General features: G+C 44.1%; 1 protein-coding gene across 7 annotated transcripts in view; it reads left to right on the top strand.

Annotated features, from left to right (window-relative positions):
* Window positions 1-26,944, top strand: part of LOC309710509 (solute carrier family 45 member 3) — a 48,045-nt gene extending 21,101 nt beyond the window's left edge. For 6 of the 7 annotated variants that reach the window (XM_082540040.1, XM_082540043.1, XM_082540045.1 and 3 more), the window contains 5 exons: window positions 2,119-2,481; window positions 9,061-9,251; window positions 9,370-10,033; window positions 23,525-23,790; window positions 23,869-26,944. In XM_082540040.1, the coding sequence (XP_082396166.1) occupies window positions 2,334-2,481; window positions 9,061-9,251; window positions 9,370-10,033; window positions 23,525-23,790; window positions 23,869-24,312 (1,713 nt within the window). In that variant the 5' untranslated portion in view covers window positions 2,119-2,333 and the 3' untranslated portion in view covers window positions 24,313-26,944. The remainder of the gene's footprint in view (window positions 1-2,118; window positions 2,482-9,060; window positions 9,252-9,369; window positions 10,034-23,524; window positions 23,791-23,868) is intronic. The other variant, XM_082540046.1, reaches the window with a different exon arrangement.
* The last annotated feature ends 674 nt before the right edge of the window (window positions 26,945-27,618 follow it).

Below are 27,618 nucleotides of genomic sequence, written 5' to 3'. Positions count from 1 at the left end.
TTTTAAAGAGGTTTTTTGGTTTTTTTTTCCCACCCAGCAAAGTGGAAAGTCCTTGAAATACCGACTGAACCCATCTGTGCTTAACAGAGTCTCGTCTGAGATGATCACATCCATTTTGTTTGCTGGGAGTGAACAGATGGGCAGCATTGGCAGATAAATGTCACACTAAATGCAAATATAGCGCCTTGTTTTTGTGGTTGTGGCTGTTCTGACCATTCGTGCTCTGCCCCTCTGCTTTAACAGAACACACCGTCTCATTGGTGGATGATGACGACAGTGTTTCTCTTGGTTGTGTTTTTGTTTATTTTCTGCTCCAGGAAGCAGTGCGATCTGCACATGGATGTTCATGGATGGCAGTTTTCTATTTAGAGGACTTTCATCAATCTGCCTCTTCTGCTGTTTCCAGATATTTCAGTTTATGTAAGATTCTGCTTTTGGTTTTCAGACTCAGTTCAAAACACTGAGAGACTGGTCGCCTTATCGGCATGTTCGGGTGAATGATTGGAGCACTTTCAGGTATATGGAGTGAATACATGCTGTTTGATTGGGAAAGTGAGAGTTTCACGAGGCTGTTATGATTTGACTAGAATTAAACAACTTTTAAAAACATGTTGGAGAACGTATGCTTCAATGTGTGTTTGGGTCGTCTGTCAACGTGATCAATAAGGATACAGTTGTTGTTCTTTTGAACCTAAAAGCACCAACTTGACCAAACTGTCGATGACGGTGTTGTCAGTCTGCCTCTATCTGGCATCACATTGGATCCTGTAGTAGTGTCTGGCATGCTGAGCCCATATACCGGGGTTGGGGAACTCCAGGCCTCGATGGCCAGTGTCCTCCAGGTTTTAGACCCGTCCTTGATCCAACACAGCTGATTCAAATGGGTAAATTAGCTCCTTGACATGTCTTCAAGTTCTCCAGAGGCCTGGTAATGAACTAAACATCTGATTCAGGTGTGTTGACCCAGAGTGAGATCTAAAACCTGCAGGACACCGGCCCTCGAGGCCTGGAGTTGGACACCCCTGCCATATACAGTCAGAGCATTATCATTCCCAACGCGTAACATACTGATGATTTGCCCCGCCCCTGGGCGTCACATGCTAATGCGAAAGCTGCTATTCCAAGTCCTTATGAAACGCTCTGGGTTGTCAGTTGAATCCAACAGAAAGCCGCTCGTGGCGCTAAGGCACGCTCAAGCAGAGACTCCAGCTGTCCATTCGCGTAAGCTTAACGCTACTACATCGTGTTTTCCAAAGTGATTCAGGATCAGGACGTGAACAGATTTAACATACATGACGATTTGTTAGGTTGATTTTCATGTCACATGTAAAACACATGTATAGGTTCATTCTGACCCGTCTCACGCCTCAGAACGCGTAACGTGCCGACAATTTGTCTCAGTCGTCGTTATGTTAGGTGATGGGATGACGTGTTGTATACGTTACAGGTGACTCGACTGATCATCTTGCCTGATCCTTTCTGCCCAGCAAAGATCTTTTATTGCTCATTGAGTTCAACAATAATCTGCAGAATATGTGACTAAAGCTCCAATCAGAGCTCAATAATGCAATAATGACAGTGTAGGCTCCGGGAGGTGTGGGTGCTAATACTGGTGCTCCTGTCAAGTGTCGTGGTGAGGGATAGTAAGAAAAGAGAAATTCAACTTTTCCGAAAGCTAATGGTTAATTTTTTTTCTACATCTCTGGCATATTTTAAAACGAGGCGGAAAAAAGTGAGCAAGGAAAACAGCAGAGAGTAATTTGCATAGCAAATGGTTTGCCACGTTGCTCCAGCTGACTCATCTGCTTTCCCTGTTGTTGTTCGTGCTGCCCTGAAGCTGTTGGTGAAGAGCTCAGAGAATCCATCATTGCTTTTTGACTTTTGCTGCCATTTCTGTGTCTTTGGAACATATAATGCAACCTGTTTGAGGTTGTGTTCTGTTACAAGGATGCTGATAATCCCCTGTGTAACCTGAAGCCACTGACATCTGTGGCTTTACAGGTGTCATCCTGTGAATAATCGGTTTTGCTCAGGTTTTATTTCAGCTTTAAAACTGGTAATTTCTGCACGATGGTCATGATGTGACTGTGCACTGAAAGCTTTTCTTTTGCTCTTCAGATCCAGAATGCTGAGAAGAGGATGAATCCTCCAGGTCATCTGAGACATCAAAGTGTCTTTGCTGCTGTCCCTTTGCGACAGTCCTCAGGTCCGACCGGGGCACCATCTGCTTCCCCTCATCCCCCCCTTTGTCCCTATCCAGATCCTTCCCCCCTTCCCTGCCCCCAGTAGTGACCATCCCAGAGGGAAGGAAAGGCGACCCAGCCTCTGTAAATATGCCTGGATGGAGGTCTCATTGGCGTCTTGTTCTCCTGAACTCCCTGACCTGTGGCCTGGAGATCTGTGTGGCAGCTGGGATCACATACGTTCCTCCACTGCTGCTGGAGGCTGGAGTAGAAGAGCGGTACATGACCATGGTGCTAGGTAAGCTAATTACTAGGCCTTTTCGGCACCTCGCGGTGTGGGTGTTTGCATGCACTTAAGCCTCACTCTCGTACACGTATTCATGCTCTCTCGTCGTTTCATCTCTTTCTGTTAAACATGAAAGGCAAAGGTGGGACCGCCCACCCTGCAGGTTTCAGCTGCGTGTCCTGTCTATCTCCTCGATGGCTGGTTCAATGACGATATGTATTTTAAATAATAGTTTCATGGTATAATTGATACGTTAGACACGAGAGCTGGGAACCAGAGTGACTAATAATGAGCATTTCCTGTTTCCGAGTGTCTTTGACAAAAAAACCCAAACAAACACAAAGACCAGACCAGTATAAAACATTGGTTTTTGCCTTGAGCTAGGCCTGGCTGGTTGGCAAGGACCGAATAGGAGACTGTGCTCGAGTCCAGCGGTCCAACCGTTTTAGCGCCATGGACCGGCCTTTAAGGTGCAGCGGAAAAATAATAAAAAATAAAATTATACGACCAAAACAAAAACTGTGGTATTTTGTAAATATAATAATAATAAAGGCGAATTCACTGTGTAATTGTGTAACTTTATTAGCGGCGATAAAAACCGTGAAAACCATAACTTTCACAGCCCGGTACCAAACGACTCACGAACCTGTACCGGTCCGTGGCCCGGGGGTTGGGGACCGCTGGTCTAGTCCACTAACTCTGAATGACACATTATCTCCAATAATAATATGATATATAGTATATAATTTATATAATAGTACCTGGGTGTTTCGGCCCAGATATACTGTAAGGAAACACTGATCAGCGATTCTGTGACACTTTATACGTTGCAAACTAATAAACATAATTTTTGTGCATCTGCAGGAAGATCAAAAGGACAAAAAGCAGGGTTTCTGTGAATTTCGTAGGTTTTGCTGTAGTGTAAAGCTATCGGCATTAATTTTTGCAGAAGCACTGTATATAAGATCCAGTGGCAGCTAAATTTGTGTGTCACAGTGGGGGGTGTAGCATGGGAGTGCGAGTACGCGTCGGGGCAGCCATCTTCCATTTAGGTCATAAAAACATAATTGAGGTCTTTATGGAGGTAAGTGGTCAAATCACCTGTTTTGTCAGTGTGGCAATCAGGCAGCAGGGAGGAGAACTGTGGGAGGAAGAGCCACGTCCTCCAGACCGTCAGACACACAGAGCTGCTTCATTCAGTGTTTGGAGCCACTGTAATGTGAACATATTAACCCAACTTTGTTGCTTACATGAAAATACAGTAACGAGTTACAAGTAATGCGTTACTGTAATCCAATTACTTTTTTCAAGTAACGAGTAAAGTAAGGGATTACTATTGCAAAAAAGGTAATTAGATTACTGTTACTTTCCCGTAAGCACACTGCGTTACTAAAACCGTGATTTTTTTTTTTTTTATTTTTTTTTTTGCGAGAATGTCTCACGACAGTGACGTAAGCGAGTGCGACGTTCGTGACAACAGCTGTGTGCAGATCAACAATGGATCATATATGGAGTGCAGAGAGAGTATGAGCGTGCAGCATTTAAAGCGTGGAAGTACTGACCTTACTTTGAGTTTGATTCCATAAAAAGTGACAAAAACATTAGTGTCCGTTGTGCGCGGGAAGAAAACAAGCACCGAGTGCGCTACCAGGGGAATGAGAAACTCCCAGATTCTTCCACTGACCGCTGCGGCACACCTGCACCACGGCAAACATCCGCCTGCCCCACTCCTGCTAAACAGGTGAAAATAGAACAACAGGGCTGCTGACTTTATTTATTTTCTGCTGTGTTTTACTTGCATCTATTTGAAAGACTGAGTGTAAACACAAAAACCATTTTATTTTATGTGCTGGAATGTGCAGAAAATAGGTTTAAATGTTAAACTAATTTCTTCCAGTCAGAGAATGTTGCAGATAATTTAATCTTTGCTTGATGCATAAAGTTAAAAGATTAAAACTAATAAAACAAGTTTTAAAAAAAGGCTTTTTCCATTTGATTACATTTTATATGATGGATTATGCAGAAAATAGAATTGGGTTTAAAGATCTATCGCTTTGTTACCTATTCAGGTTGTAAATCGTGTTTTTTTTTTTTTTTGTTTTGTTTTTTTTTTTTTTTTTTAAAGTAACTAATTAACTTACTTTTGAAAATAAGTAATCAGTAAAGGAATGGGATTACTTATTTTCAAAAGTAATCAGTAATTAGTTACTGATTACTTTTTTCAAGTAACTTGACGAACACTGCAATTCACTAAAGCATAATTGGCTTTGCCTCTGGTGCTGTATGTATTTGAGGCTTATTTGCTCACGCCGGTGTGTAAGGACCTTCCCACCACAGGTTTCCAAAATGCCCACTGGACCTGCAAAATGTATAAATGGAGAGCTGGAATTTCCCCACCGGGACTGATTTCATTGAAAGTAATTAATAGGTTGTGTCACGAGTGTAGGGTTCGGTGATCTTATTGCCTATAACCGATACCGTTTCTGGTGTGAGGCGTGATGGCGACGGCTCAGTAGTGCAGAGTGGTAGACAAAAGGCCATTTCTCCAAACCCACAGTTTCTTCAGCTCACACTCATTTCGAAATCAAACTAATAAACAGTGATGACATGCTTGTGTTTCCCCTTTGATGATGATGACGGTAATGGATGTAACCGCTCTTCACACAAACGCGTTCTTTCCAAAAGGGTGCAGAGGTGTTTCAGCTGTGTTGGGTGAATGTCAAGATGCTATTATTAAATTATAATGAGGCAAATTACATTTAATGTGGATCTATTATTAACGATAATTTGATTTGAAGCATTCTCTTATTCTTGGAACACGAGCTAAAAGTTCACCTTGATTGGCAGCCGGTTGGTAATCAGTCCCTGAGATCGTTAGCACTACCCTTTGAGGAGTTCTTCAAATGAATACATTTATTCACAGGTCTGAGGCTGCGTCCACACCAGCACGGATAGATTTGACAACTGTGTTTATGTCTGAAAACGCTCCACACTAGCATTTTCAGTCGTTTTCAGAGTTGTGCGTCCACATTGAAAAGGCCGAAAACGCTGACGTTCCAGTCCTGCGCATGCGTGAAATGCAAGAAGATTCGACCTGCCTCATTTCTGTCTGCTGCTTATTTACTTTCCGGCTCTTTGAAACGTCGCGGCAGAATGTCGAGGAAAAGCACCGAGTTTGTTAAATGGACTCACAATGAGGTGGAGTTGTTACTGCGAGTAACACAAAAGTACAAAGTTGCAAAAGCGAGTGAGAATTAAAGAATTTGAAGAAAAGCTCTCTGGAGCGCGTGCAGACTGATATTAAACTCAAACAAAACAACTGCTGTATAATGCCCTCCGCTATCTTTGTTTAATTAGTCACATGACTGCATCACATGACTAACATGCGTCATCGTTTTCGATAGTCTCTGTTTTCGCTGTCCACACTGCAACCGTTTTCAAATGTATACGTTTTCAAAATGCTGCGTTTTCCTTGAGCGAAAACGCCGTCTCAGCGTGGACAGGAGGCCAAAACGGAGAGAAAACGATGTGTTTTCAAATGCAAACGCATTAGTGTGGACGTAGCCTGAATCGTTGGAAGCTTCAGCCAAAGGTGGTGAAGCTGAAATGGACCAAATCCCCTGCGTTACTACATCCCAAAGGATACTCTATTGGATTGGCATCTGATGGCTGTGGAGGCCATTGGAGTGCGGTGAACTCGTTGTCGTGTTTAAGAAACCAGTTTGAGATGTCTGAGCTTTGCGGGATGCTGCTTCATCCTGCTGGAAGCCATCAGAGGATGTAGTCGGTGTAGACAGGGTCACCAGCAATACTCAGACCATTACACCAACGGCACTGTTGATACAAGGCTCCATGTATCTGTGCTTTAATGTTGTTGACGCCAAATTCAGGCAGAAGTCAATACAACATTTTCCCAATCTTCTGTTGTCCAGTTTTGGTGATTTGAACTTCAGCGGGTTGCCTGCATACCATGTTGACCATCTGTATATGCCTAAATACTATGAGTTGCTGCCATGGCATTGGCTATTTGGATATTTGCATTAATGAGCCGGTTCGGTGACTGCGCTTACAGGGAAGGCCCACTTTAGTTGAAATTGTTCGACATGTGGACTACGAACTAAAAACGAGTTCATGACCTTTAGTCTGCAACAGCGTTTCGGTGGGTCGTACGTGACAAAGTAACATCCCCACTGAGGAAAAAGAGACGATCACTGTTATTCACTTTACCTGTCTGATTGGACTGTTAGCATTTGTACTGTGTGCTAATATGAATAGTTGCTTTATCCTGTAAGTGCAAATGGCATTCCCGTGGTCCTCACTGCAGGCGTCTGTTTGAGACGTTGCCTTGTGACTGTACTGATGATAGATATAATTCCACCGTAACAAAAGGCTCAGAGTGCACAACAGAAATGGCCATTCAGCTGTATAAAACAATATCCCCTCCTACTCTTGCACTTCTCTAACAGCTGCTTGTGATATGAAGAAAAATGATTTCACTGTAGCGTTGCTCTCAAACACGCTGCACTGTAAGCCAATCTGGAAATGGCTTTCAACCTAATTCCTATATGCTTGTATTATAATGGAGTGCTGGGATGTTATTTGAATGAAGATGGATATCGTGTCTTGGGAGGCTTATAGCTAATTTCCCCAAGCAGCAGTGTCAAGTTCTCCGATGGCTGCTGTCTGCTGTATCTAATAGCCATTTGTGGTTGCTTCATCCAACAGTAATTACTTTCTTTCTCTAGTTTCTCTTACTGGGGCAGAGAGCGTTCTGCTTTTTAGCATTTAATCGTAAGTACGTTTAGTTGAGCACATGTGACGCTTTTTTATTCATTGTATTGGCTATTTTTCATAGCACACATGCGTGTTTCTAAACTGGAGTTTGCATTGTGTTTAGGAGAGGTAAGAGTGAGTGGGGAATGTGTGATGCAGTGACACTTCCAGCTGTAGATGATAAGGATTGTTTTGAGGGGCCTCCACAGCTGCAGAGGGAGAAATGTGATCGAGGGTAGACTCGCTGGCAGCAGCGTATTTGTTCTACCTGTCTCCATTTCCCAGTTTAAGTGGCTCCTTTCAGTTCATGCTTTTAAGAATTCTCTTCATGTTTCACTTTCTTGTCAAACTGCAGAAAGAGTGCAAATTGATCTTGCTTGTGTGTCCATGTTGGGTGGCTGTAGCTCAGGTGGCAGAGCAGGTCAGCCACTAATCAGAAGGTCGGTGGTTCGATCCCAGGCTGCATCCTGGCTGCATGCCAAATATCCTTGGGCAAGATACTAACCCCGTGTTTGCCTACTGGTGGTGGTCAGAGGGCCCGGTGGCGCCTGTGTCCGGCAGCCTCGCCTCTGTCAGTGCGCCCCAGGGCAGCTGTGGCTACAATGTAGCTTGCTATCACCAGTGTGTGTGAATGGGTGAATGTAGTGTAAAGCGCTTTGGGGTCCTATGGACTAGAAAAGCGCTATACAAATGCAGGCCATTTACTACTTTTTGAACGTTAGTCTCTTTGGAGACAAAGGTGCCACCGTTGGTAAGAAACTCACAGGGCGACTTCAGAGCCATTAGAGTCAGGCGAACTTGGGAAAAGTGTTCCCACGTTTGGGGCTCTGTCGTTTAACATCCACTTTCCAAGTCTGAGGCTCCTTTCTGAGAGCCTGTCTGCATTTCTCAGTGGGTGATGGCCTTTACGTTGGGGATGGGCTTAATGGGGACCAAGTCAACACCGATAATCAGACTTGAAACGAGCGTAAACTTAGACGCTATTTGCAACCACCCTCCAGGTGCAGGGCACAGATCCACCAGAGCTCAGACTTTCTGCAGAAACTGGAACTTGCGGTTAAGCTGGATCAGTTTGGAGGAACGAGCGCGATGACCTGTTTCTTTGGTGGTAGAATTGATCTTTTCGGGTCTTTCTGACCTTAAGTTTCTTCCCCATATTTGCTGCTTTACTTTTACGCCGGACTCTAACACACACGTGTCACGTTAGAGGTGCTGCAGAACAGCGTTCATGATTAACAGGCTTCTGTGTATTTTTATTTTTCGTGCGTTCTGTAAACACTTAAATGAAGGACAGCGTGGCCACTGGGCACGCACGAATTCCTTTTGATGAGAAATGATGTAAGAGTACTTCACGGGGCACCTTCTTAAATGTCAAAATCTAGCCCTGAGATCTCATCACATTAGATCTTGTGTGGACCAGCGTCTCATGGTGTGTTCTAATTAGCCAGACCCAGCCACGTGTGAAGGATGACTGCTACCTTCAGGCAGCGAGCCATCTGTAGGAACCGTCACCTCAGCAGTCATTAATGATGGCAGAGACGCATGCAGTTCACCCCTGAGGTCGATAACAAAGAATCTAAGGCAACCAGTAAAAATCTGGCTCCATTCGACCAGTTCTAGTATCTTTTAACCATACTGGTGTTTGTGGCAAAGACATGTTTGAGTTGATAGGGATTGGTTTTGATTTTTCCGCCACATCGACATCTGTGAATACATGTTTTCCCCAACATTGTCTGTGTTTCTTTATGCTTTGTCTTTGCATCTTATGGTTTGTTAGTATGATCTCTGACTTCTGTGTTTGCCTGGTTGTACCTGCAGGCATCGGGCCAGTGCTTGGCCTGTTGTTCATCCCCCTGATCGGCTCAGCCAGTGACCAGTGCAACAGCAGTTACGGCAGGAGGCGGCCTTTCATCTGGCTGTTGTCGATGGGAGTCCTTCTGGCGCTTTTCATTATTCCCCACGCTGACGTCCTGGCAGCCCGCGTTGCATGGGGTGGCCGCACGCTCCAGGTGTGTGAAATGTTTGTTTGAATTTGAGTTTTTCAGACAAAGGGTAAATTCTTCCCGAGAGTTTATTCGTTTGAAGACTGTGTCCTCCATATAACCTTGCGTTTCCTCCGTGTTCCAGGTGGGCTTCCTGATCCTTGGTGTTGGGCTCCTTGACTTCTGTGGACAAGTTTGCTTCACACCGCTGGAGGCTCTTCTGTCAGATTTGTATCGGGATGAGGAGGACTGCAGCCAAGCCTTTGCCATGTTCTCCTTCATGGTGAGCTTGGGAGGCTGTGTGGGTTATTTGCTACCTGCGCTGGACTGGAGTCACGGCCTCCTCTCTGTTTACTTGGGAGGCCAAGCAGAGTGCCTCTTTTCCCTCCTCATCCTCATCTTCATCTCCAGTGTGCTAATCACCATGAAGGTGTCCGAGGAACCCTCTTGTGCCAACAGCGGCGCGGGAGAGTCGGGATCTCTACTGGAGCCGGGGACCGGTGTGATGGAGGCCGGCCGGTGTGGCGTGCCACGCTCGTGCTGCTACCTGCTGAAGTGCAAGCTGAGGCTCCTCAAGTCTGGACCCCTGATGTGCTTACTGAGGACATGCTGGTCCATGACGCCGGCCATTTACAGGAGCTACTGCCACGTTCCACGGGTGATGAGGCAGCTGTGCGTGGCTCAGCTCTGCAGCTGGATGGCTGTCATGTCTTTTATGCTTTTCTACACAGACTTTGTGGGTGAAGGCCTTTATGAGGGCGTGCCCAGTGCATTACCAGGGAGTGTGTCCAAACAAAGATATGATGAAGGTCAGATTCCTCTTTTTACATTACGTGCATATGATGTAAGATTTATGTCTTGCATCTTTATAAATGTGTTTGTAGCTCTAGACAGCATGGCATTGCCAAAAAAAAGTCCTAAATGCACAAATAGCTGATTACCGGTGCTCGTTGTGCTAATCGGATGCAGGACGTGTCCTCCTCTTTTTGTCATCGTGGCACACAGCTGACCTGGAATCCCGTGTATCTGTTATCATGCATCCGTTTCTGGTCTGTCTCAGGGTATCTGATATAGACAGAAACGATGGCTGAGACTAATACACCGATACAACACTGCAGATAGGATTGTGAGCGTTTTGTGAAGTTTTACCTTTTTTTATTTTTTTTATTTTTTTTAAAGCATGTCAAGTAAATCCACTCCAAAATTTCAGGTATTGTGCTCCACTCCTGCTTTAGGGCTGTGCGATATGCCGAAATATATCGGATGACAATATAAAAAAATGTATTGTTTCATAATACAGTCTCGCTTTTATTTCTTGCTGTCGTAAAACGCCATTTACTGCAATATTTCTTCATTGTTTTAGATGACTGTTAGCAACAGTCACTGCGGCACCACAGAAAGACCAGCCAAACACATCGACAAGCTCGTTTCTAAACGAGGGGCTGCGCTGTGCAGAAAACTGCAAATTACGCAGCAAAAGGGTCCCCACCACAGAAAGCTGCTGAGCTGTTTGATTGGACCCGAGTGACCAATCATGCCAGGCAGAGGCAGGACTTGGTGCCAACCAACTTTAGTTATTTTTATTTATCAAACATTTAATTTACAAATGAAATTTGAATTAATTTTAGTTTACTTAATTTGACAGTTAAGCCATGTAACATTTTTTCTGTTATAGCCTGCTATTAAAACTGTCACCATCATCACCCACAAATATATTATTTACTTTAAGATCATATAACCATACAAGCCCACACGTCTGGGTTTGTGCTTTTTAATGTGCAAACGTTTTCCTAAAGTGCAGCTGTGCCCAGAAAATGTTATTACCTAAAACAAAATGCAGCAAAGCAGTAATGGAATACATTTTCATTACCTCCTCTCACTACAGCAGGGATAAAGATTTCACTACTCAGTTTTTCTAGTCAGTCAGTCAGCCACCACATGAGACAGCCACTGGGGGGCGTGATGATCAGTCTCCATGAGGAAGTGGCATCAAAGCAGAGATGATATCTGAAGGATTCAAATGCCACTTCATTGCCAAACACTCATTTCTACCATCAAGTACCTCACCTCTCTGCCCAACATCTTTCAACAGAGGAATAACACTGGCCTCCCTCTTTGTAGGAGGACCGCATCTCTGCAGGATGAATGGCTCGATGAATGCTGTGGAGAACAGCCTGGATCTCTGAATGCTCTTGTGCATTTCTCCATTACCTTAGTACCTTGTTAGGGGCTAAATTCTTGGTGAAGTCACTCAACTCTCTGCAAATGGGGGGTACATTTTCTGTACCACCCAACCAGGCATATGAAGCCTTTCAGCTCACCCTTCCTCTCAGTGGAACAGGAAAGGACTGGATAGCATCCATTTTCCCAGCTTGTAGCTTGACCCTGCCTAACTAACAACAAAGCTCAGGTACTCTATGGGTACCTGTGCAGCGGCGAGGGCTGATGCCCAACCCAAGAGGCTTTATGTTGTAGGATTTATTTACTCTTCCCAGTCCCAACTGTACACCACCACATCATCCAGATATTCTACTGAAAATTCGGACATATCGCTCAGCAATTCAGTCACTGAAATGTGGCTGGCGCCCCCTGGAGGCCAATGATATAACTAAACGGGTACATACCCTCGAAGGCTGTGAGTTCTCTTACCTCTGGTGCTGAGGCCAGCTGCCGATATCCTTTAGTTCAGAGTAGAGATGGCACGATACCACTTTTTTATGTCCGATACCGATACCGATATCATAAATTTGGATATCTGCCGATACCGATATGAATCCGATATAGTGTTTTTTAATCAACAAAACTGTTTTTTTTTTTTAATATCTTGCTGCATTTTGTATAAGTTCATACTCAAGTTTAAAACAACAACTACACTAAAGCTATTCTGTTATACCTGTATGCAAAAAAAAATATATTTCATAGTTCAGCAATACTGATCAATCTAATAAACTTAAACCTACACCATCCTCCCTATTCTGGTATTTTAAAGAGTACTTAGCATAAATATTAAGCAACCTAACTAATAGGGTTCCAACTCCCAGCAACAACAAAAAAAAATAAATAAAAAATAGGGAACCACCCCTCACGCTCCACCTCATGATGCTTAATCGACGTAATCAACCTTAATTTGATGCAGTGTGGAAAAAAAATGCACAGAAATCAATTATTTTTCAAGAAATATTAAATAGATTCAACATCTTTCTTCAACAAAATTGCAGACTGCACAGATGGTACCTTCCCAAAGGAAAAAGTACTATAGCTTACTAGGGTATATATATTAGACTTAATAGTCACTATATACAGTAATTGACTTCTATTCATTTTACATCAAATTAAAACTTTGCGTGTCAGATAATTATTTATTAAAAGCTAGACATTTTAAATGAGAATAAGAAAGAAAAGTATGTCTTTGTGCCCCCTTTTCCCTGTTAATGCCCTATCGGCCCCCCTGGCTAAACTTTGCTAGATCCGCCCCTGCACAGTTACAGCCGTCAGCTACGTAGAAAAAGATCCTCGAGTAGAAAGTAATATTAAATACATTCTAACAACAGCTGATCAAGCTTAAACGTGCTGCTGTTGTTCAGCCGCTGGTTTCCTCTTTCTGGTGCAAAGTGGGCCAAAAACAAACTAGAGTCACGGACTCGCGACAGAAAAGCTGATCAGCTGATCGTTAAGCAGTTTCATGATTGAAGTCGCAGCAAGAAGAGGCAGTCGCTCCATATATCGTTTGTTAAGCTTAACGCAGGAATGCTTTACAAACATTCAGAGATGGACTTACACACGTGCTTTACTTCTCTCGGGGATAACTTTGTCGGAGATGAAATGCCGGGTTGCTAGCGAAGCTCCACATGCTATCCAGACCACCGACAGGTCCCGCATGCCACAGCCGCTCTATCACGTGATGCATACTGCTCCGACGTGCTAACGTTCTGAGGCGAGTTACGGCGTGTTGCAAGTTTTGTGAGGCGCTTTCGTGATATTTAATGGATCGGATTACATTTTTTATTTTTCTCCGATATCCGATCCAGTAATTTAGGTCAGTATCGGACCGATACCGATACGTAATATCGGATCGGTCCATCTCTAGTTCAGAGTGCTGATGTGTTTAGGTCCAGGATGTTTTTCCTAACAGATCATCGATTCCAGGCGTGAAGCACGGATCAAAGTCAGACATGGAATTTAAATATCTGAATTCAATACAAAATCTCTGCATCTTTCTTTGGCACCAGATCAATAGAGCTGCACCACTCACTACTGGAAACGTCAACTTTCTGCAGCACTGGTACCAATCACTCTGGAATCCTGTAGCTTCTCTCCTGAACGGAGCGTCTTCCAGCTGACTTGTATTTATATCTGGACAAGAGCCGTAAACGCTGGGGTCCCACCAAAGAAATCTGGGTGTAAGAATGGTTTGCTGCTGGGGACGGGACAAATGAGATGGGTCAACTGAAACTGCCTCTTCTTGGCTCCATGGGGAGATTTCTTAGTTACCTCCTCGTCATTTACTTCACAAACCAACAACTGACGGTGTACAGACTTCTGACAGTCCTGGAATGTAATTTGGTGGATTCATCCAGCCAGAAAAATGTATACCCTGCGTTTGACCTCCACCCCGCCCCCCCTGTTTACCTACTTGGTTGAGTAAAGTAGGTCAAAGCGGCCTATTTAAAATAACTTGAAAGTACATGTTCCCATACTTTTTGGCAGATTCCCAATAAATATCAAATAAATATTTAAGAGTTCTCGCACAAGTTTTTGCTTCTAAATATGTGTTTTCTTAAAGTACAACATTTTATCTGAAGCACAAATATGCTCAGAAAAATGACCATTATGACCTTAAAGAAAATATAATTTACTCTAAACCAGTAAGAAATCACCTGTTCACTACAGGTAGCTAAACCTGTCTAGCTGTCCTTCCGACACCGCTACCATATATACTATAAATGTATCCTTAAATCTGGGGATCCCCCCCCCCCCCCCCCCCCCCTTTACCTTTTGCCCTCTCTCATTTGACATTTTTATCCATCCATCCACATTCTTTTCATACTCCTCTTTGTCCGCCTCTTTCATTCTTTACTTTGTTTACTTTCTAATTTTCTTCTGTTCCTAGTCCCGGTGCTTGCTGGACCATGAGGAATGTCACACTCAAAAAGCATTAATGTCAAGGAATCGGCACACAAAGAGCGTGTTCATTCAAGTCAACTAGACGGCCAAAGCACACATATCTGAGGTCTGAGTTTCATTTGTTTAATCCGAAATGCAGCGACTGTTATTACGCCACATCCTTCTGTCTGCAGATGTTCCTCCGGATGACGGTGATCTTTGTTGATTACAGTTGCATGGCCCCCTTTTTTTCTTAAGAGTAACCACTGTGCATTATCTGTAACATCTGTACCACAGAAAGTTGTCTTTGCACAGTACAGCTGAATCAGCTGTACTGTGCAAAGACAACTTTGCACAGGTCGCATCAGAGCATCAGGCCGTATAGTGTGAGACCTGCATCGTGACCTATGAACTTCTAACCCCTGCGATTTAATTGTACAGTTTGAGCAGGAGCTGAATAACGTGACTGAAAAAAATCGCAGTGTTTGCCCAGCTTAATGCAGACTGTTTAAACTAAACAAGCTGCTGTTTCACATAATAAACCCTGTCAGCCGCAGTATTGCCTTCTGTTTTAACAGTTAAAGCAGTAGAGACGAGCTGTTTGCATGTGCGTGGAACTCTAGCATCATTAACCAGGTTAGCTGTTAGCTTACAGCTCACGCTAGCTAACCAGCGAGCAGTTAAAAAGACAGCCGAAGCTGCACAAAACACTCACAAACTTATCTCACTACAACGTAGCGCCGAAAACATGACTCGCAGCTCGACACAGCTACTGTAACATAAGACTGACATCCAGCTAACCACAGCTAAAAGATATTTAGAGAAAACTTACTCAGGTTACACGAGCTGAGTTGTTTCACGCTGAAAAGTTGTTGTTTTGTTCTCACTGAAGACACCGACGCTGAAGACAGAGCTGTTCTTTTGTGCTGCTTTTAAGCGAAACATCCTTTGTATGTGAGGCCAAGGCTGTTCATCCTCTTCAGCTCTAGCGTAGACGACTGGCTCTGCCATGTTTTCATGTTTCTTCTTTACGTGTGTCGCTACTTTGAAACGCTTGGGCCGCTCTGCCCGCCACAGTTTCAAACTGGTCATGTGACTGCATGGCCACATCTGATTGGTAAAAAGTTACCGGAAACTCCACTGGCAGCATGTTATCTAATGTGTTAAACTAATTACTTTTTCAAAAAGTAACGAGTCGAATTTTGCAAATGTAGCGGAGTAAAAGTACCGTTTCTTCTTCACAAATGTATTTAAGTAAAAGTAAAAAGTATCGTGCAAAAAAGGTACTTTAAAAGTACATTTTTTTCAAAAACTTACTCAAGTAAATGTAACAGAGTAAATGTAACTCGTTACTACCCACCTCTGCAGCTGATTCAGTAGCATTCTGGCTCCCTCCCTTATCTGTCAGGGCTACAGTTTAGTGCTCATTACATGTGGTAGTGTTTGAAAATGGAGCTCATTAACTTTGCTTTCCAGGAGTAATATCATAAACATACTCTTCCATGTTAAGTTAGCTGCTGCTTGCTATGCTACTGAACTTGACCCTGACTGTTTACCAAGAGCACCTGGAGGTCAGAACCACAGCTGGGAGAAATAAATAAATAAATAAAGACATTTAACCCTTTAAAGCCGGTTGGAGCCGGTGTTCTGCACGCTCCGTTTTGCGTAACTATTTTTAAATCCCGGTAGCACTGCAACCATGTGAGCTATCCATCCATCCATCCATCTTCATCCGCTTATCCGAGGTCGGGTCGCGGGGGTAGCAGCCTAAGCAAAGAGGTCCAGACCTCCCTCTCCCCAGCCACCTCCTCCAGCTTATACAGGGGAACACCAAGGCGTTCCCAGGCCAGCCGAGAGATATAATCTCTCCAGCGTGTCCTGGGTCTGCCCCGGGGCCTCCTCCCGGTGGGACATGCCTGGAACACCTCGCCCAGGAGGCGCCCAGGGGGCATCCTTGCCAGATGCCCGAACCACCTCAGCTGGCTCCTTTCGATGTGGAGCAGCAGCTGCTCTACTCTAAGCCCCTCCCGGATGGCCGAACTTCTCACCCTATCTCTAAGGGAGAGGCCAGCCACCCTTCGGAGGAAGCTCATTTCCGCCGCTTGTATCCGCGATCTCGTTCTTTCGGTCACTACCCACAGCTCGTGGCCATAGGTGAGGGTAGGGACGTAGATCGACCGGTAAATTGAGAGCTTCGCTTTTACACTCAGCTCCCTCTTCACCACGACTGACCGGTGCAGCGTCCGCATTACTGCAGCCGCAGCCCCAATCCGTCTGTCGATCTCCAGCTCCCTTCTCCCATCACTCGCGAACAAGACCCCGAGATACTTGAACTCCTCCACTTGGGGCAGGAACTCATCCCCGACCCGGAGTGGGCACTCCACCCTTTTCCGGCTGAGAACCATGGCCTCAGATTTGGAGGTGCTGATCCTCATTCCCGCTGCGTTACACTCGGCTGCGAACCGCTCCAGTGCGAGCTGGAGGCCCTCACCCGATGAAGCCAACAGAACCACATCATCCGCAAAAATCAGAGATGAGATTCTGAGGCCACCAAAGCGAAAGCCCTCCGCCACTTGGCTGCGCCTAGAAATCCTGTCCATAAAAATTATGAACAGAACCGGAGACAAAGGGCAGCCCTGGCGGAGCCCATCACCCACCGGGAACGAGTCCGACTTATTGCCGGCAATGCGAACCAAGCTCTTGCAACGGTTGTATAGGGATTGAATGGCCCGTAGCAATGGGCCAGACACCCCATACTCGCGCAACACCTCCCACAGGACGCCCCGAGGGACACGGTCGAATGCCTTCTCCAGGTCCACAAAACACATGTAGACTGGTTGGGCAAACTCCCATGCACCCTCAAGTATCCTCGAGAGGACAAAGAGCTGGTCCAGTGTTCCGCGACCAGGACGAAAACCGCATTGTTCCTCCTGTATCCGAGGTTCGACTAGCGGACGAACCCTCCTCTCCAGCACCCTGGCATAGACTTTCCCGGGGAGGCTGAGGAGTGTGATCCCCCTGTAGTTGGAACACACCCTCCGGTCCCCCTTCTTGAAGATGGGGACCACCACCCCGGTCTGCCAGTCCACAGGTACTGCCCCTGATCTCCACGCAACATTGCAGAGACGTGTCAACCAAGACAGCCCTACAACGTCCAGAGCCTTCAGGAACTCGGGGCGGACCTCATCGACACCAGGGGCTCTGCCACCAAGGAGTTGTTTAACTGCCTCAGTGACCTCGCCCCCGGAAATTGGTGGGTCACACCCCTCATCCCCAGACTCTGCTTCCTCCCCGGAAGACGTGTCAGTGGGATTAAGGAGGTCCTCGAAGTATTCCTTCCACCGCCCGACAATTTTCTCAGTCGACGTCAACAGCGCTCCGCCAGCACTATACACAGTGCAGGTAGAGCACCGCTTTCCCCTCCTGAGACGCCATGTGAGCTAGCGCAATAAAATTGTTTGCATATGAAACCGGAGGAGTTGTACTTGCATCTTATGCCATTAGCTTGTCCTAAGTCACAGTTTCCTTCCACATATAGCTTTGCAAAAACTGCATAAAAAGCACTTGCAGCAACAAAAACATAATATTCCAGAAACACGCTTTGCCGATCCGATCAGCTGTTTGTAACACTTCCTACACTTCCGCCAGGACATGGCGAACCATCGCATGTCTGCCATGTCCTGGCCAAAACCGGAAGTGACGTCATTTTGCGGAAATGTAGTTTTTTACCATCAGGGCCTCATGAGCCTATACTGGTGTTTTTAAAAGTTATCTTTGACTTTATGACTTTCTGTGTCGTTTCTGGGATGCTGAGGACTCATATTGCACTGCTGGAAATAGTTTATTTTGATGCACATGCTGTTTTTTTGCAAATTTGCAGTATAATATTTATTTTCGTTTTTCCTGCAGTATATAAAAATTGGTGTATTTCAAAAATAAGACACTCAAAATAAATTTCCTGTGGTGGGAAACTATTTTGTGCAACTTTTTTGTATTTACAGTTTTGAGGGATAAGCCTCTTAAATTTCTCTAACTAGAAATATATGTTAAAAAAACAAAAACGATTTTCAATTTTTTTGTAGTTTATGTAATTACTATGCACTTAATGCATACATATTACGGTATTAAAATCTGGGCTATAATGGTTGTATTGATGTACATCAACTTGAAATGCTCCCAAAAATGGCTCCACAGCATGTAAAAATATAATATAAGCTCTGGCGGACTTGGTTCTATGGTAGGTCTTAAAGGGTTAAGCATGAGAAACTTGGAAGGACAAACTGGGAACATAAAAAGCAAGTCCTTTTTAAAATAAAGTCTTACCACTGACTGTTTTTGCCCTTCTTTCCTTTTTCTGGGCAGCAAATCTCATTACTAAACAATTCTGAGAATCTTTATAAAGATGGAAATGTTTTCATTTTAATATTTTGAAAGCGAGAGGATGAAATTAAATGGGCAATGCTATTATTAGAAAATTATATTTACAGTGTTTCTAATCATTATATACTGCTTTTGAAAAACTGTCTACTGTGACCTGTAATATCAAGACTTGTCTCTCTGGTTTTAGATGCATCACATTGTTAAAAATTTCCACTTATTGTTAACATTATTTAAATTCAATTCAGTTTTATTTATACCGCGCCAAATCACAACAACAGTCGCCTCATCGGAAGGTAAGGTAAGGTAATCGGAAGGTTGCCGGTTCGAGCCCCGGCTTGGACAGTCTCGGTCGTTGTGTCCTTGGACAAGACACTTCACCCGTTGCCTACTGGTGGTGGTCAGAGGGCCCGGTGGCGCCAGTGTCCGGCAGCCTCGCCTCTGTCAGTGCGCCCCAGGGTGGCTGTGGCTGCAATGTAGCTGCCATCACCAGTGTGTGAATGTGTGTGTGTGTGAATGGGTGGATGACTGGATCTTAATGCGGCAAATCTCCGTTAGCGAGTTAGCACGAATTGTCCCCGCCGTGTGGCTGCACGGCGTTGATGCGTTAGCGCGGTTAGGTCGTTAATGCATTAGTCCCATGCAGCCCCATGCACGGGGCAATCCGCGCTAACTTGCTAACAGAGATTTGCCTTCCTTTCATACGCCGATGACTCCCAGATTTATTTCCCACTTAAAAAGATAAATGGCTTCTCAGTAGACCCGCTGCTCAGATGCCTTGATGATATAAGGGCCTGGATGGCTTTGAACGTTTTACATTTTAATGAACAGAAAACAGAAGTGATGGTTTTTGGTGGCGCTTCTGAGGCCACTATTATAGATCTTGGTTCACTGGCACAGTATGTTAAACCAGTCATCACTAATCTGGGAGTTAAAATAGAGGCAAATCTTAAACTTGAAAGCCAGGTCAGAGCTGTTGTAAGATCTAGCTTTTTTCATTTGAGGGAATTAGCCAAAATAAAGCCTATCTTATCGAAACAGCATTTTGAGACAGTAATCCATGCCTTTGTTACTTCTAGGCTGGATTATTGTAACGCACTTTATTTTGGGGTTAGTGATGCGTCCATTAGGCGCCTGCAGGTTGTGCAAAATGCTGCAGCACGTCTTTTAACTGGAACAAAAAAGTTTGAGCACATTACCCCAATTTTAATTTCACTCCACTGCTACCTGTATATTTTAGGATTGTTTTTAAAATTCTCTTATTTGCTTTTAAATCTCTTAATGGCCTGGCCCCCCCTACCTCTCGGAGCTACTACAACCATATACCGTACACCTCCCCGTTCCCTTAGGTCCGCCAATCAGCAGCTCCTTAAGGTACCAAAAACTAACTATAAATCTAAAGGTGATCGTGCTTTTGCTGTAGTTGCTCCAAAGTTGTGGAATGATCTGCCCTTGCATGTTAGGCAGGCCTTTTCTCTCTCTGAATTTAAAAGTCTTCTTAAAACATATTTATTTGCTGAAGCCTTTGGCATTGATTAGAGGGGTTGACTCAATTTGTTTTGACATGTTTCAATTTATTTTAGTTTTTTAGTTATTTCTTTTATCTTATCTCATTTTAATTTTCTTTACTTATGCTTTTAGCATGTACAGCACTTTGTGAACTCTGGTTTTATGTTAAAGTGCTTTATAAATAAAGGTGGTATGGTATATCAAACATCCTTGAAAGAGTAGATGTCAAACAGCTAACAGATCATCTGCAGAGGAATGGTTTATTTGAAGAGTTTCAGTCAGGTTTCAGAGCTCATCACAGCACAGAAACGGCTTTAGTGAAGGTTACAAATGATCTTCTTATGGCCTCTGACAGTGGACTCATCTCTGTGCTTGTCCTGCTAGGCCTTAGTGCAGCGTTCGATACTGTCGACCATAATATCCTATTAGAGCGATTAGAACATGCTGTAGGTATTACAGGTACTGCACTGCAGTGGTTTGTATCATATCTATCTAATAGACTCCAGTTTGTGCATGTAAATGGAGAGTCCTCTTCACACACTGAGGTTAATTATGGAGTTCCACAGGGTTCAGTGCTAGGACCAATTCTGTTTACATTCTACATGCTTCCCTTAGGCAGCATCATTAGAAGACATAGCATACATTTACACTGCTATGCAGATGACACCCAGCTCTATCTGTCCATGAAGCCAGATAACACACACCAATGAGTTAAACTGCAGGAATGTCTTAAAGACATAAAGACCTGGATGGCCGCTAACTTTCTGCTTCTTCATTCAGATCAAACTGAGGTTATTGTACTCGGCCCTGAAAAGCTTAGAAATATGGTCTCTAACCACGTTCTTACTCTGGATGGCATTACCTTGGCCTCCAGTAACACTGTGAGGAACCTTGGAGTCATTTTTGACCAGGACATGTCCTTCAACACACATATTAAACAAATATGTAAGACTGCGTTCTTCCATTTGTGCAACATCTCTAAAATTAGAAATATCCTGTCTCAGAGTGACGCTGAAAAACTAGTTCATGCATTTATTACTTCCAGGCTGGACTACTGTAATTCATTATTATCAGGAAGTCCTAAAAACTCCCTGAAAAGCCTTCAGCTGATCCAAAATGCTGCAGCAAGAGTCCTGACAGGGACTAGAAAGAGAGAGCAGATTTCTCCTGTTTTGGCTTCCTGTTAAATCCAGAATTCAAAATCCTGCTCCTCACATACAAGGTCTTAAATAATCAGGCCCCATCTCCTCTTAATGACCTTGTAGTTAGAGCAGGGCGATATGGCCAAAAATATTTATCACCATATACATTTGAAAATTTGTGATAACGATATAACTGACGATATAATTAACACGAGACAAAATACTTTACGACTCCACAACTTTATTAGTGCAAAAAAAAACCCATCAATGTATTTTCACTTAAACAAGCAACTGTTTTTTATGTGCATTAATGTTATATAAAAATGTAACAGTGCAAATTCCTCGCTGACAGTTTAACCAAAAGGCGTTTCCAGTGGAAACTGGCCGACATATCCTCAGCATAACCATGTATAATATCCACAACACTTAAAAAGAGGTTATACACACACAGTACGGTAATATCATGTTGAAGCACAGTACGTATCACTCCGCAAGGCTCCGCCTACGATAGCCGTAATGCTCCCACAATGCATCAAGCGGTGCGGCTTCGTAGCTCAGCAAAGTCGCACTGAAACATTTGACAGATTTTCGAGCGCCGTGCACATAAAATCGTTTCCAGGTCAGTAAACACAACCAGAGTTCATACATAAGGCACACGGGGTTATAAGGGGCTCTGTCGACTTTCAGAAAAATTCAACGATCCGCTCTCGCGCTTCTCATTCTGCGTCACCGCCATGTGCGTATGAAAACAAAGGCACTGCACATTTTACCCATATTTTATCACAATATTTCATTTTCTTATCGTTGCCCAACATTATACCGGTATTACCGTGAACGGTATGATATGGCCCAGCCCTACTTGTAGTAATAATAATAATAATAATAATAATAATAATGGATTGGATTTATATAGCGCTTTACAATACCACTATTCATTCACTCTCACATTCATACACTGGTGGAGGCAGCTACAGTTGTAGCCACAGCTGCCCTGGGGCAGACTGACAGAAGCGAGGCTGCCATATCGCGCCATCGGCCCCTCTGGCCAACACCAGTAGGACCATATCACCCTATTAGAGCACTTCGCTCTCGCTCTGCAGGCCTACTTGTTGTTCCTAGAGTATTTAAAAGTAGAATGGGAGGCAGAGCCTTCAGTTTTCAGGCCCCTCTTCTGTGGAACCAGCTTCCAGTTTGGATTCAGGAGACAGACACTATCTCTACTTTCAAGATTAGGCTTCAAACTTTCCTTTTTGCTAAAGCATATAGTTAGGGCTGGACCAGGTGACCCTGAATCCTCCCTTAGTTATGCTGCAATAGACGTAGGCTGCCGGGGGATTCCCATGATGCATTGAGTTTTTCCTTTCCAGTCACCTTCCTCACTCACTATGTATTAACAGACCTCTCTGCATTGAATCATACTTGTTATTAACCTCTGGCTCTCTTCCACAGCATGTCTTTATCCTGTCTTCCTTCTCTCACCCCAACCAATCAGAGCAGATGGCCCCGCCCCTCCCCGAGCCTGGTTCTTTCGAAGGTTTCTTCCTGTTAAAAGGGAGTTTTTCCTTCCCACTGTCGCCAAAGTGCTTGCTCATTCGGGGTCATGATTGTTGGTTTTCTCTGTATCTATTATTGTACGATCTACTGTACAATATAAAGTGCCTTGAGGCGACTGTTGTTGTGATTTTGTGCTGTATAAATAAAATTGAATTGTTATGGTGTTAACGTCATTTTAACGAGATTAACACTGACAGCACTACTATTAACACATAGTGAGTGAAGAAGAAACACCCAGAACCCCCCAGCAGCTTGCACCTATTGCAGCATAACTAAGGAAGGATTCAGGAACTTTGACAATAGTGAGTAAGATTTGCTGTTGGTCAGCCTGTGACACCCCCTCCAAACAGCCCATGCCTTGGGTCAGCCTGTGTGTGTCTCTTTTCAGCATTATTCTAAACTTGATGCTGTGTAACGATTAGTCAGACCAAACTAGGTGTCCGTGCTGCAGAGTTCAGCAAACGTCACTCCAAGGCACTTTTTTTCACTAGAATGCTTTCTAGAAGGAGTCAGTGCAGAATATTCGACTGCAGCTGATGACATAAATCCATCTTTTATCGTCCTTCACTCGTTTTGCTCGTTCTTATACTTTCTGGACGCTGTTGTTTCTTTCAGGAATCCGTATGGGCAGCATGGGCCTGTTCCTGCAGTGTGCTACCTCAACCTTTTTCTCTCTGGTTATGAGTCGTTTGGTTCGGCATTTGGGATCCCGGTGGGTTTACCTGAGCAGCATGGTGAGCTTCACAGTCTCCGCTTTGGTCATCTGCCTGTCCAAAAGCGTCGTCTTGGTCACTGTAATGGCAGCTCTCACTGGCTATGCATACGCGACACTGCAGACCCTCCCTTACACACTCACCTGCCATTACCACAAGGAGATAGAGGTAAGTATAGAAGTAAGAACTGGATATTCAAAGACATGTTTTAGATGATTACAGTCAATGATTCCTTTCTCATTTCAGGTCTACATGCCAAAAAGAATAACCAAAAGCAGACATAAAAACGGTGTAACAGCCATGCGGGACTCTGTGTATTTGACTCCTGTGGAAGAGGAGGGTGGACTGAACCACCAAACGGGGCCTCCTTACAGGCACGCCTTGTTCAGCCAGGACAGTTACGAGTACTACCCCGGCCCGCAAAGCCAAAACGGTTCGTCTCACAGCGCCAACGCCCCCGAGCAGGACGAAGCCGAGTCGGGCTTTGAGAAACGCGGTGTGGGCTTGGACTTTGCCATCTTAGACAGCACCTTTCTCCTCTCTCAGGTTTTCCCCACCCTCTTCATGGGCATGATTGTTCAGTTTGCTCAGTCCGTCACTGCCTATATCGCTTGCTCTGCCATCTTTGGAGCTGTCGCCATCTACCTGGCCAGTCAGATTGTCTTTGACCAAAAGGACCTCAGAAACTGAGTGATGGGATCGCCAATAATCAACCCTTCAGGTTCCACGAGTGGTACTCGCTGCACTACTGTTCCCAGAAAGCCTTTTGCTAGTAACATTTTTTTGCTTTCAGCGACACTCTGCATTAAGGTATATCTGTTAGCGTGTGGCGTGTGAAACTGGCTTACCGAAGATAAAGTCAGGAGCCGTTTGCCGTGTTATAGCAGGAATTATCTGCTACCAGAAGAGTCACCACCTGCTCAGGTCCGATGAGGTACAGTGTGTACTGAAACCTATTGAATTCAACAGACGTGTCTCTTTAAAACTGTCACGGCATAATTTCTGTCCACCTTTTTCCTCAGGTACCTTCAAACAGATTTACTGTACAACCCGTCAACCTCGAATACACCAACTAACTTTTCTGAATCGTATTTTTTAATTATCTTAAGCTACGGTTTTACACAGTGCAGTCGGTTTTTGTCTTTGCTCACTCGTCTTCACTGTCACTAAGGCATTTTCCATAATGGTCATCTTACATAATGACATTTAAAATTAAATTAGGTGAGCGTGGGGGGGAGTCAATCTAATGCAAGATGGCAGAACAGACAAATTGGTTTCTTCAGAAATATGCTACTTTATTCATTAATTTGAGAGCCTCCAGAGATGGTCTTGCCAACTCTGTATGATCTCTTATTAGACCGTCCCTTCCTGCTAAATGTCATCATCTTTCTACTTTATAATCGACCTTTTTTCTGTCAAATGTGCTTTCGTCATTACACTTGTCTAGTCTCCACCATAAGTAAACTAACTCCATACGTGGGTGGGGTACATATGGGGATGTGGTAGTTCTGTTGGGCCATCAGTATCCATTTCTCCTCCTGGGATTGGTCACGTCCAGGAGGACGATGGCATGTGGGAGTCACCGAAAGGTGAAAATGTGACTCATTTTCTTCAGTCACAGCATCTCATCCTTATTTAACACCTATGGGAAATTTTGTACCAGTGGTAGACGGCAATCGCGTGCACCGTCAGGGTGTTTCATTCCTGCTGTATATTTCCAAAGATTTGGAGCGGCAATGCCAAGGCCTGTTCTGGCCCAAAGCCTTATTAGGAGACCTTTTTTTCTTTCAGCAGTCAGTGAGCTATACTCTGAGTCTCCTCTTATCCCTCCCTTCCTCGTCTAGTGCCATCTTTTAGTGCTGTTTACTGCGAATATTTGCATACATTTTTACTGTATAATCCCTATGGGAATTTGTTATGCAACGTGCTGAAGTGAAGTTTCTGACTGTGATGATTTAGCAATTAGGCTGTTCAGCTGAATGGGAATATCGCATCAAATGTCCTTTGTGTAGATAATCAAGAGAGGTAATCTAGACTAGTGGACTGCTTATCCTGTCGAGTAATAATAACACACTTTCCCCGTTGCCTAAGCCCCGTTTAAGTTTTTTTTTTTTTTTTTTAAATGACAATCTAGGACATCCAGATGGGCTTGTTATATAATCCCAGACGTGAACGGTAAACACGCAGAGTGATGTCTTATGGATGCCCACGTCATAGCAACCGTTCTGGAAAACATCTCCCAAAAAGTTATGCAGTGCATGTCAACATTTGGTTACTGAAAATCATGCAAGCAAGGGCGATGGAGGCCGTGCGTGTTTGTATGTATGCATAACATGGAGGACAGATTGCAAGAAGTCATGAGTAAGTGTGAGAGTAATAGTTGGTATGACTCAAATGCAGTTTTTTGTTTCTTCTCTTGCTGCACCGACAGCAAGAGGAAAGAGTAGCCTGAATAATGCTTTACATCACGGAGCATCATCTTGGCCAAATGATGAAGAATCCATGTTTGTGTCAGTTCTTGCTGAGAATTTGTGTTGAGTCCTTCTTTTCTGATCCTACACAAACTGTTCGGTTGGTACAACAGAAGGATCCTATTTCCTGCATGGAAGACCAGAGAATTTGTCATGTTGACATTACTGCCAAGCAATCGACTTATCCTCCATGTCTAGCATTAACTGAAAGGTTGTTTTACAAGTGCCTGTACATTTTCCAAACATGTTTTGTACATATGTATTTATTTATTATGCTTCTATTACAATATAGCATGTATTAAAACTATTGGACTTTTTTTTTCGGCATCTGTCACAGGTGCAGGGGTGAAGGCTCTTTCTGTGAAAATAAATTATTTGTATAGATGTGTTATAGAAGCATTCATAAAGCTGTAATTTATTTTAATATTACCCATTTCACCCCCTCTGTTGGCTTTGGGGACACTGCAGAGCTCGTTGCTGAGGTCTGTTAAGCCCTTTACACAAGCGACATGGTTTGAGTTTCTTTTTCTGTTTTCATGGTTCATTTAAGAAATCGTGTCCTTTGTCAGCAGTGATTCGTCGGGTCATACGTCTCATCAGTGGTCAATAAACAGTTTCCGTTAACTGCAGTTGTCTGTAACTGGATGAGTGGAGATGTTCTCCTTGTATTAAAACAAAGTGACTTAGTGATTTAAGGCCAGAAGTTGTTTTTGATTTTCTGTTTTATCACATGACTTCAGCTACTTATTTCAGAGTTTATATCATTTTCACTGTACACCTGTCAGGCTGTGTATAAATGTGCAGTTACCAAATAGATTTTATACAAAATAAAAGATCTGCGTTTTCAATGAGGTGGTGTCTTTGGTCCTTCATGCGACAGTGTTTAAAAATCAAACATTACATGACAGAGGTCAGAAGCGTTTCTTTAATTAAATCTGAAACAAGTTCTGGATCATTTATTTAAATGAGCCGTTTACAGCGTCCACAATTCTGCCAAAGCCGAAGCTTAAAGACTCTACATGAGCGCTTCAAATGAACTTGGAAATGGTGCCATCCTTTGGAAATCTTGGGGAACTGATGTGTGCGAGAGAGCTGTTGGTGCGCAGCTGCGTTGGGCTCACTGACGCATGGGCATACTGTTGGTGGCATTATCCATTACATGGAAAAGACGACAGGCTTTCATGTTACACGGAATGGCACGCCGACAATGTGCGCCGTTTCGTGACGGGCCTCTCCAGTGCTCCTCGTAGTTCTCACGAATGCGCCGTGAGAAATGCACGGCTTAGGGTATACGTGGAAAAACCTGACATGATTAAAATGACACGTTGGGCCTCCGTTACCCGGTCGTGCTGTTGAGTTCAGAGGCGCTCAGTGTCTTGTTCAAGGTCAGGGGGGCGGATGCTAGCCTGCACTGAAGGCTTGAACCTTGATCTTTGCCGTTGATTGGTGCGAGCTCCCCGCTGGCTCTCTGGCCCAGCTGACATTTCAGTTTAGGCTTAAAAAAGCCTAGATTTGCTGGGGAAAA

Source organism: Aulonocara stuartgranti (assembly GCF_965226115.1).
Source record: "Aulonocara stuartgranti genome assembly, chromosome: 7".
NCBI lineage: Eukaryota > Metazoa > Chordata > Actinopteri > Cichliformes > Cichlidae > Aulonocara > Aulonocara stuartgranti.
The sequence above is the reverse complement of the archived record's forward strand: the minus strand, read 5'-3'. Positions and strand labels throughout refer to the sequence as shown.